The sequence below is a fragment of the Nematolebias whitei genome, chromosome 17 (genome assembly GCF_014905685.2).
Source record: "Nematolebias whitei isolate Nwh7 chromosome 17, NemWhi1, whole genome shotgun sequence".
Classification (NCBI taxonomy): domain Eukaryota; kingdom Metazoa; phylum Chordata; class Actinopteri; order Cyprinodontiformes; family Rivulidae; genus Nematolebias; species Nematolebias whitei.
This window is the reverse complement of record NC_056514.1, coordinates 41529580-41540979: the sequence shown is the minus strand read 5'-3', so window position 1 is coordinate 41540979 and position 11400 is coordinate 41529580. Positions and strand designations below refer to the sequence as shown.

Sequence of the window (11400 nt, the reverse complement as noted above, 5' to 3'; positions counted from 1 at the left end):
TGTCTCTATCACATGTCTCTCCACCTGTCTCTTTCACCTGCCTCTATCACATGTCTCTTTCACCTGTCTCTCCACCTGTCTCTCCACCTGTCTCTTCACCGGTCTCTTTCACCTGTCTCTCCACCTGTCTCTATCACATGTCTCTGTCACTTTTCTGTCCTCCAGGAGGTTCCTGGTGGAACCCGGAGAAGCTGGACACAAACACCTGCTGCTACCTGGGTCTGCTCTGTCGTGTCTTCAATCTCGTCCTCAGCGGTGACGGCGCGGGTCCGACAGCCAGAGTCTTCAGGGACCTGATGAAGCTGCTCGTCCAGGTGAGACACCGTCCCCCGCCGTCCTTACCTTTGTGCTCATGTTTCAGAGTTGAGTCGATGTGTCCGTCTTCTTCAGGTCCACCTGCCAGAGCCGGCTTCCCTCTTCAGGTTCTTGTGTGTCCTGTGGGGGTATGGTTGTAACCATGGAGACCAGCTGGACGTGAAGGTGGGGGCCGTCCTTCAGACCCGGGCTCTGTACGTGGGTCGAGTTCTGCTGGACTGCTGGACTGTCCCCAGGCTGGACGAGCTGGCAGCTGCAGACTCACCTGGTGAGAAAATATCTGGAGAGTAGAAGTCACAAGTCGAGTTTCCAAAGTCTTTTTGGGTTTTTAGTCCAAGAAAGTCCTCGCCTCAGTTAGACCGGATCAAAGTGGACCAGGTCTGAGGTTCTGCAGATGTTCTGGAGGTCTTCTTTGGACTCGGAAGGTTTGGATTCAGAGCTCTGCGTGACGCCTGTCCTCTCTGTGTGTCTCTGTTTCAGTGGTCCCGTCCATGCTGTGCTGTCTCACTTCCCCGGTGCAGGAGGTCCGACGGGCTGCCCTCAGCGTCCTGCAGAGCCTATCAGGATCCAGGAGCTCCCCCTTTCAGCCAATCACAGAGCGGCTGCTGAAGACCTCTGAGGAGCTGCTCTCCGACCCGTTGTACCTGAGCACCGTGAGTTCACCAAGCGGGTTTAGACTGCAGGACAAAACCACAGAACTGTTCTGATCCAAGTCTGAAGCCCGGTTCTTCTGTTAACCTGCAGGTTCTCGGAGTCCTTCATGACGAGTCTTCATCCAGCAAACAGAAGAAGCTGCAGGAGTCGCTGCAGCAGCTGCTGAGGAGCGTCCAGAACCCCTGCTGCCCGTCCTACAGCGCCGCCGCCCTGCTGCGAGCGCTCAGCCTCGTTAACGGACCGGTCAGTGGTTCTGTAGAGGTCATGCAGAGGTCATGTAGAGCAGTGGTCTCCAACCTTTTTTGTGCCACGGACCAGTTTAATGTCAGACAACATTTTCACAGACCGTTGGGGGGAGGGGGGGGGGGGGGGGGGGGGTCGTGGGATCCTCCCCCAGAGAATTCTGAATAAAGTAGATCCATTCTGCTGCATTGTACAGGTTTATTAAAAGTAGATGAACGTTAAAGATGTAAACTCATTATTGAAATACTGCGAAGCTGCAGCTCTGCAGGTGGGGCCGTTCACTTCTGGACGAACTCGGGTCACTCATTGGTCAGTTGCTGACGAGCCTACTGGACTGATTGACAGGTGGTCCAGGAACCGAGTACTGCAAAAAGAACTCGTAGATTTTACCGGCCCATTTTAAGACTGTCGTCATTTATTCCAGATTTATTCAATATTTGTGCAATATTTTGGTGAATCCAACGTTTGAAAACTGAGTTTACAAAACCTTAATGATGGTTTCTTTATTTTCCAGGAGTGCCGAGTTAAAATTTAGGGGCGGTTGAGCACCCCCCCCCAAAAGAGGCTAAAATCACAGCCAGTTTATAATTTTACTTTTAAATGTTTTATGTGTGATTTATAAGTGTTTTAAGTGCAGGATCATTTCTCATAGTTTAGTTAATATATTCCACACCGGGGTCAGCTGCGCCTCCTCCTCCTCCTCCAGCTGCGCCTCCTCCTCGCTGTGATTCACACATCAGATTGTTCACAAAAGGTGTTTTTGAATAAAATTGCCCATGACTTTGAAGTTTGAGGGGCAGACATTTTTTTTAAAGTAGAGGTGGAAATGTGAAGGAACAGGTCTGATGTGATGTTAGGAAGCTTTGTTTAAAATTATACTTTTATTTGTAGAGGTAATATAGAGATCCTCGCTATTCCTCCTCGTTTATTCAGAGAGGTCTTCTTCACTGTGGGTCCTTCGGTCCTTGCTCTTCTGAGCAGCAGCCTGTCCTCCGGTGTGGTCCCTGGAAATTTTAAACATGCAGCGGTCCAGCCTCTCATTCAGAAACCCACTCTGGACCCTCTGTTCTTGTCAACTACAGGACAATCTCTAACCTGTCGTTTCTTTCAAAACTCTTGAGAAGGTGGTGTACGACCATCAGTATATTTGAAAGAACAGGACATTCTCCAGGTTTTACAGTCTGGCTTTAAAGCTCTACACAGTAGAGAATCTGCTCTTTTAAAGGTTTTCAACAACATATTTTTATCAACGGACTCTGGTGACTGTGTTGTCCTCCTGCTTTTAGACTTAGCAGCTGCTTTTGACACCGTGGACCAGAACATCTTACTTTATCATTTGAAGCAGTGGGGGGGGGGTCAGCGGTGCAGCACTGGACTGGTTCAGGTCCTACTTAGCGGAGCGTACTTTGTGTGTCCACCTTGGTGACCATGTGTCCTCTGCTCCTCTCTTGTGTGGGCTTCCACAGGGCTCAGTCTTAGGCCCCCTCCTCTTCACGCTATACCTGCTCCCTCTTGGTTCTATTTTAAGAAAATATGGGATCTCCTTTCATTGTTACGCAGATGATACACAGATATATGTCCCGCTAAAGAAAAAGGACTGTAACTCTCTGGCTCCTCTGTCTTCATGTCTGGAGGACGTCAAAGCCTGGATGGCTGTGAACTTCTTAAAGTTTAATGAAGGAAAGACTGAGGTGATGGTCTTTGGAAGCTCCACTGAGACTCCCAATGTCAATGTCGGTTCATTGGTCCAGTACATCAGGCCAGTTATTACAAACTTGAGGGTCAAAGTCGATGCTGGACTAAAATTAGAAAATCACGTCAGAGCAGTTGTTAAAACTTGTTTGTTCCATCTGAGGCAGCTGAAGTGAAGCTGATTCTTTCTAAGCAGCATTTTGAAACATTAGTTCACGTCTTTGTGACCTCTCAGCTGGACGACTGTAACGCACTCTAAGCACTAAGCGCTCATAACATAAAAACATTGAACATCAGCACAAACATGAACATGAGTCTGTGAGCAGATGTGCACGCATGAACACATCAACATTGAAACAGATCAGCAGCAGCATGAAACAGATCAGCAGCAACATGAAACAGATCAGCAGCAACATGATATGGTTTTTCACAGTGATTATTCTAGTTAGAGATTCATGAGTCTAACAGCCTCAGGGTAGAAGCTGTTCCTCAGTCTAGTGGTTCTACACTTAATGCTCCTCAACCTCCTTCCTGAGGGGAGTGGGGCAAAAAGTGTGTGTGCTGGGTGAGTGTGGTCCTTCATGATGCAGGTGGCTCTCTTCCTGCATCTGGAGGTGTAGATGTCTGTGATGGTGGGGAGACTGACTCCAACATCTTCTGTGCAGCCTTCACCACTATAAGGTGCTGCTGTATGAGAAAGATATCCCATAGAGGCGCTGTAGAGATCATGTAGATGTGCTTTAGAGGTAATACAGAGATCCTATAGAGGTTCTCTAAAATCTTGTTCTTTGTTCTTTCTGAACTTTTCAGTCCATCATGGCAGCCCTGCTACCCGTTCTGGACCGGCTCCTGGACCAGATGGGTCCAGACGTCCCGACCCTGCTGCAGAGTGAGACCCAGCTGCTACGGCTGGTTCTGGGGAAGTTTAACGAGACGTCTGCACCGCTGCTGAGCCGGGACCAGAACTGTTTGGACCTGTTCGTCAGAGCCTTGCAGCTGCCTGGGTGTCAGGTTTATGCTCTGGAGCAGGTGAGTCTCCAGATTATAGTCTAGACCACGTTCTGGTCTAAAACTGGGTTTATTTAAATCCCTATGGGATTAATCAAGTATTTTTGAATTGAATTGAATTTCAGTCCAAAGTCGGGTTTGCTCAAATAAAATCTGTGACATTATATTCATTATAGGACCAAGACTTTGGAACGAGTTACCTCTGCTTGTCAGACAGGACCCCTCCCTCTCGGTTTTCAAGTCCCGTTTAAAAACTCACTACTATTCAGTAGCTTTCAACACCAGATGATCTGTGTTTGATCCTGTATGCTCCACACTGGTTTGTCGTCATTATCTGCATCGTTTTTATGTCTATATTCTGATTTACCTCATTTTGTATTTTGCTTTGTGTGTTACCTGTTGTTCTGTCTGTACAGCACTTTGGTTGGTCTTGTTGCTGTTTTAAGTGCTTTATAAATGAAGTGGTATGGTATAATAATCTATAATCTCTATAACCAGTTATATTAATTATTATAAATTATAATACAATTTATAATTATAATAAAATCTGAAGCACAATTTTCTTCAGGTTTTCTGTTTTAAACCTGATCTCAGTTTACAAACCAGATTCCAAAAAAGTTGGGACACTAAACAAATTGTGAATAAAAACTGAATGCAATGATGTGGAGATGGCAAATGTCAATATTTTATTCATAATATAACATAGATGACAGATCAAAAGTTTAATCTGAGTAAATGTAACATTTTAAAGGAAAAATATGTTGATTCAAAATTTCACAGTGTCAACAAATCCCAAAAAAGTTGGGACAAGTAGCAATAAGTGGCTGGAAAAAGGAAATTGAGCATATAACGAACAGCTGGAAGACCAATTAACACTAATTAGGTCAATTGACAACATGATTGGGTATAAAAAGAGCTTCTCAGAGTGTCAGTGTCTCTCAGAAGCCAAGATGGTAAGAGGATCACCAATTCCACCATTGTTGGGCAGAAAGATAGTGCAGCAATACCAGAATGGTGTTACCCAGCGTAAAATAGCAAAGACTTTTAAGTTATCGTCATCAACCGTGAATAACATCGTCAAAAGATTCAGAGAATCTGGAACAATCGCTGTGCGTAAGGGTCAAGGCCGTAAAACTCTACTGGATGCTCGTGATCTCCGGGCCCTTAAACGTCACTGCACCTCAAACAGGAATGCCACTGTCAAGGAAATACCAGAATGGGCTCAGGAATACTTCCAGAAAGCATTGTCAGTGAACACAATCCACCGTGCCATCCGCCGTTGCCAGCTGAAACTCTACAGTGCAAAGAGGAAGCCATTTCTAAGCAAGCTCCACAAGCTCAGACGTTTGCACTGGGCCAGGGGTCATTTAAAATGGAGTGTGGCAAAATGGAAGACTGTTCTGTGGTCAGATGAGTCACCATTTGAAGTTCTTTATGGAACACTGGGACGCCATGTCATCCGGACCAGAGAGGACAAGGATAGCCCAAGTTGTTATCAACGCTCCGTTCAGAAGCCTGCATCACTGATGGTATGGGGTTGCATGAGCGCTTGTGGCATGGGCAGCTTGCATGTCTGGAAAGGCACCATTAATGCAGAGAACTATGTTCAGGTTCTAGAACAACATATGCTCCCATCTAGACGTCATCTCTTTCAGGGAAGACCCTGCATTTTTCAACACCATAATGCCAGACCACATTCTGCAGCAATCACAACATCATGGCTACGTAGGAGAAGGATCCGGGTACTGAAATGGCCAGCCTGCAGTCCAGATCTTTCACCTATAGAGAACATTTGGTGCATCATAAAGAGGAAGGTGCCACAAAGAAGGCCCAAGACGATTGAACAGTTAGAGGCCTGTATTAGACATGAATGGGAGAGCATTCCTATTTCTAAACTGGAGAAACTGGTCTCCTCTGTCCCCAGACGTCTGTTGAGTGTTGGAAGAAGAAGGGGGGATGCCACACAGTGGTAAAAATGGACTTGTCCCAACTTTTTGGGGATTTGTTGACGCCATGAAATTTGGAAACAACAGATTTTTCCCTTAAAATGATACATTCTCTCAGTTTAAACTTTTGATCTGTGATTTGTGTTCTATTCTGAATAAAATATTAGATGTTGGCACCTCCACATCATTGCATTCAGGTTTTATTCACAATTTGTTTAGTGTCCCAACTTTTTTGGAATCCGGTTTGTACAACCGACTGCTGAGACTCCAGGAATTAGTCGGGCCTGTTTCCTGAACGGGATAGTGTTTTCAGATCCGTTTCCTCCATTGTCTCTGCAGATCACCAAGCCGTTCTTCTCAGCTCTGGGAGACGAGAAGGTGCAGCAGAAGCTTCTATCGGTGATGTTGGACCTGCTGGTGGACAGCAGGAGTCCTCTGGTGGCAGGCATGATCAGTAGTGTCTTCAAAACGGTACCTGATCAGAACCAGAGCACATCCAGGGTTTGAGCTGCAGAGTGGAGTTCAGATCATTTCGTTTCTCCAACAGATCTCTGTTGATGCTCAGCTGGTGGCCAACGAGCTCACCCCTCCAGACAAACCAAAGGTCAGCGTGACAGTGCAGCAGACCCGCCGGAGCAAGATGGCCCTGAGGTAACTGCTGAAATCAGCCGAAGATGGTAAAACACGTATAACACAAGATCAGACAAGCAAAAGATAAGTTAAAACAAGAGAAAACTCTAACTAAAACGAGAAAACACGAACTAAAACGAGAGAAAACACGAGTTAAAACGAGAGAAAACACGAGTTAAAACGAGAGAAAACACGAGTTAAAACGAGAGAAAACACGAGTTAAAACGAGAGAAAACACGAATTAAAACGAGAGAAAACACGAGTTAAAACGAGAGAAAACACGAGTAAAAAAGAGAGAAAACACGAATTAAAACAAGAGAAAACACGAACCAAAACAATAGACGACACAAGTTAAAACAAGAGAAAACACAAACTAAAACAAAAGAAAACGAAAGTTACGTATGTAACTACGGTTCTATGAATCCCGGATGACCGCCAGAGGGCGGTGCTGAAAGCACTAAATGTTCCCTTCGCGCATGCGCTGTTAAAGTAATAATACCAACGGAGTCACAGGTGTGACACGGATGACCAATCAGAGGCTATATTGCTCGACGTCATCCGCAGCTCTGCTCCTACAGAATCTTCTCTTGGAACGCAAGGATTCTGAGTGACATAGAAGCTCTGGCGGTCATCCAGGATTCATAGAACCGTAGTTACATAATAACTTTCGTTCTATTTCATCCCTCCTGACCGCCAGAGGGTGGTGCTGAAAGCACTGATTGACTAATACCAACGATGTCACAAGGAATTCTAAACATCCACCTCACTGAGGAGGCCCAGAGGACCCTTGTAGAAGAACCTGGCCCAGGGGATGAGGGGTGGCCACGTTAACTCTATAAAATCTGGTGAACGTGCTTGGGGAAGCCCATGATGCAGCAGCACATATTGCTTCCAGCGGAACCCCTCTCAGGGCTGCCCAGGAAGCGGAGATGCTCCTGGTAGAGTGAGCCTTCAAGCCGACCGGCAGGGAGCCGGGCCCTGCAGCATAGGCGTGGCAGATGACGTCCACGATCTAGTGAGAGAGGTGCTGTTTGGAAAGAGGACAGTTTAACCTAGGGCCTCCATAACACACAAACAGCTGGTCTGAATGTCTTATCACGGCAGTAGCTGCAACGTATGCCTCCAGTGCCCTCACCAGGCACAATAATCCAGACCCCTCACCAGGTGTAGGCTGAAACCATGCCAGCCTCAACGGTTGGTTGCAGTGAGAGTGAGATAACACCTTTGATACAAATGTAGTGTTTGGCCACAAGGTAACACACAAGCCCTCAGGGCCCCACCTGAGACATGAGGGGCTGACTGAGAAAGCATGTAGCTTGCTGACCCTCTTTGCTGAGGCAATAGCCAACAAAAAAGCTGTCTTGCATGAAAGCCACTTGAGGTCCGCCTGCGTCAGAGGCTCGAAAGGAGGACGGCACAGAGCTTCGAGAACCAAGGGCAGGTCCCAACCTAGTGCTTGTGGAGCTGTCGGCGGGTGTGACCTATGGGCACCACGCAGAAAGAGAGAGACTAGATTATGGCTCCCTACCTTACAGCCATCAATGCCAGCGTGATTAGATGATACTGCTGCTACATAAACGTTAAGTGTCGAAGGACAGCGACCCTTACCAAGTAGAGACTGGAGAAACTCCAGAATGGTGGGTACTGTACAGGAGACTTGATCCTTGTTGTGATCAGAACACCATTGGGAAAACAGACGTCAGCTGTTTTTGTAGTGCTGACGAGTAGAGGGTGCCCTGGTGCCCAGGATGGTGCGTCTGACGGGGCTCGAAACTCAGTCAGCTGCTGTCCTAGCCTTGCAGTGGCCACAACCACATCCGTGTGAAAGTCACACTCTATGCAGATGATGCTCTGCTTTATATTCCAGATTGTAGCCTCTCCTAATAAGACAATTCTGTCCTGATTTCGCTTCCTGCTGCAGAGAAAAGCTTTTCAGGACAAACCTGCATCTTCTCAAGTCAGATGTTTGTCCATATCTTATCAAAAAGTTGGTTTGTCCAGAATCAGAACTGAAATAACTCCAGAACGTCTCTCCCTCTCAGAAAAGCTCCAGACAGTGACGGTGTGGGTCCAGAGGGGGGCGCTGTGCCGTGGCAGAGAGTCACTCTGATCCTGGAGCTGCTGCAGCACAAGAAGAAGCTGAAGAGGGCCCAGGTGTTGGTGCCGGTTCTGTTTTCTCTGCTCTCCAGGTAACGTTCTGCTTCAGTTCTTCATTCGACTTGGTTCTGTCTGTTCTCCTGAGTTCTCGTCATACGACACAAGATCATAAAATAAGTCTTGTTCTGTTGTTTGTTCTGATCTGTGTGAGCTCAGGTGTTTGGACCCGTGTGCAGGTGACATAACCAACATGGAGTACACCAAGCAGCTGCTGCTCAGCTGTTTGCTCAACATCTGTAACAAACTGTCTCCTGATGGAGGTCCAGTGGCTGCAGGTCTCTGACCCGTTTCTCTCATAATGATTGACAGTTCTGGGTTTTTGGTTGGACGGTTTTGTCCCGTGTTCTTACCGTGTTCTGCTGCGTGTGCTCGCTCCCTGCAGACGTCCTTGATGAGGACAAGTTCAGCGTGGAGCTTGTGGTTCAGTGCATTAGAACGTCCGATGTGCCGCAGACTCACCACCACGCCTTGCTGCTGCTGGGCGCCGTCGCCTCCATCTTCCCTGTAAGCTCCGCCTCCTCTGTCTCTGTCACCATCAACAAACAAACGAATGAAGACAGTTTCCTCCTGCAGGAGAAAGTCCTCCACAACATCATGCCCATCTTCACCTTCATGGGCGCCAACATCCTGCGCCTGGACGACGCCTACAGCTTCAGGGTGATCGAGAAGACGCTGCAGATGGTCATACCTGCGCTCATCCAGGTGAGTCGGGCAGCTGCAGGTAGGAACAGCTTCACCTGTCCACAACAACCAGCCTCAGGTGTCGCCAACTCCTCCCGCTCAGGCCCACCGCTTCTCTGACGGCTCCGCCTCCTCCAACATGGTTGTCGTGGTGACGAAGATCGTGCACGTGTTTGCCGACTCGCTGCCTCACGTGCCCGAGCACCGACGGCTGCCCATTCTGAGTCAGCTGGTGGCCACGCTAGGCCCCGCCCACTTCCTGTGGGTCCTGATGCTGCTGCTGTTGAAGCTTCACGCCACACAGAGCGGCAGCGATAAGGTGACGATCAGTTTTACTGTCTGCGTGTTGACGTGTTCCTGCGTGTTGACGTGTTCCTGCGTGTTGTGTTCAGGATGTGGACCTCTGGGTGTCTCTGTGCTGTCAGTTCGACGTCAGCCACCAGCTCTCCTGCCTCAGGAACATCCTGAACTTCCTGCTGCAGCTGCCGGACGACAGAGACGAAGGTGAGGAGTTCTAACGACCGTAGTCTGTCCCAGAAAACAACTCTGACATTTGTTTTGTCTCCTGCAGCTGCAGCGAAGCGTCCCGGCGGCCAGCGAGCTGCGAAGAAGAAGAAGGAGGAGGAGGAGAAGGTGGAGGAGCTGATCTTCAGTGTGGAGGCTCACAGCAGCAAAGAGCTGCGACACTTTAAGTTCCTCTGCGTCTCCTTCATGGCCCACCTGCTTGGCTCCAACAGCTTCATCCAGAAGGTGGGAGGGGTTAACGACTGAGTGGACCAGAACTTCCTGTTTGTGAAGCTTCTGACTGGACCAGAACTTCTTGTTTGTGAAGCTTCTGATGTGTTTCAGGTGGCAGACGGAGGAGACACCATCTGTTCTTCTCTACAGCAGAGGTGAGTGATGAGAACATCAGCTGTAAGAACCTGAAGAACTGGCCTCAGGGTGGAAACTGTGTGTGTGTGTCTCAGGCTGCTGGAGGACATCCTTCGGTACATCCAGAGCGTGGCTTGCTCTGTGGAGCAGAACGCCGACAAACCCACAGCCAAGTTCTGGAGAGTTCTGCTCAACAAGGCCTACGAGGTTCTGGACAAGGTTAGTCACATGAGCACGCCATGGAGCCAGTTTAGGTGTGAGTGAGGTCAAACGTTCACTCAAAAGTTCAGGTCCAGGAAGTGAAACCCAGAGTTATCAAGTAGAAGAGCTCCAGAACATGTGGATAACTGTTGATCAGAACCACTGCAAGGTCCAGGTTAACCTTTAGCTCCTCATGCTGTCCAGGTGAACGCCTTGCTGCCCACAGACACCTTCATCACGGTGATGAGGGGGCTGATGGGAAACGAGCTGGCGTCAGTCCGGAGGAAGGCCATGGAGCTGCTGAACAACCAGCTGCAGCACCGAACCCAGTGGGACGAGCAGCAGGTAACACCTCCACTTGATTATTCAGGACGTGCTGGTCCAGGTGCAGCAATTCTGACTGTGAGAACATCTGTCTGCCGCAGGTATCCGTGCTGCTGCAGCTGACCTCTGACCTGCTGAGCATTGTGGGGAAAAGTCATACAATGGTCTCTGAGGAGGCGGAGCTTGCCATCAACAGGCAGACAGCGCTCTACAGCCTCAAGCTGCTCTGTCGCAGTTTTGGCCCCGCCCACCAGGAGACGTTTGTTCCTGTTCTGCAGCAGGCTGTGGACATAGTCACGGCGACGGAACAGGAGAAGAACGTGACGAGCAGCGCTCTGCTCTGCATCGCTGAGGTGGTCAGCACTCTGAAGACGCTAGCCATCCCTCAGTTACCCAGGTACCTGAGTCACATGACCCCACCTCGCTTTGTTTTCTGTGCCCCGCCCACAAATAGCTCACCTGTGTGACCTTTACTCCTGCAGGTTGGTGCCAGCAGTTCTGCACACGCTCCGTGACAGGAAGGAGCTGCTGACCAATGAGATCTACCTGCTGAGCGCCGTCACAGCTCTGCAGCGAATCACAGAGACGCTGCCGCACTTCATCAGCCCGTACCTGCAGGACACCATCTTACAGGTAACACGCTCGCTGACAGGTAAAACGCTCGCTGACGGGTAAC

General features: G+C 48.8%; 1 protein-coding gene across 1 annotated transcript in view; it reads left to right on the top strand.

Annotated features, from left to right (window-relative positions):
• Positions 1 to 11400, top strand: part of heatr1 (HEAT repeat containing 1) — a gene marked incomplete in the record, with an annotated part of 27788 nt that overhangs the window by 12108 nt on the left and 4280 nt on the right. The window contains 19 exon segments of the mRNA XM_037691699.1: positions 166 to 314; positions 391 to 583; positions 796 to 968; positions 1060 to 1212; positions 3715 to 3933; positions 6198 to 6329; positions 6406 to 6509; positions 8531 to 8677; positions 8802 to 8920; positions 9028 to 9149; positions 9219 to 9347; positions 9430 to 9645; positions 9719 to 9830; positions 9898 to 10076; positions 10176 to 10219; positions 10295 to 10418; positions 10605 to 10745; positions 10826 to 11121; positions 11207 to 11357. Coding sequence (XP_037547627.1) covers positions 166 to 314; positions 391 to 583; positions 796 to 968; positions 1060 to 1212; positions 3715 to 3933; positions 6198 to 6329; positions 6406 to 6509; positions 8531 to 8677; positions 8802 to 8920; positions 9028 to 9149; positions 9219 to 9347; positions 9430 to 9645; positions 9719 to 9830; positions 9898 to 10076; positions 10176 to 10219; positions 10295 to 10418; positions 10605 to 10745; positions 10826 to 11121; positions 11207 to 11357 — 2903 coding nt within the window.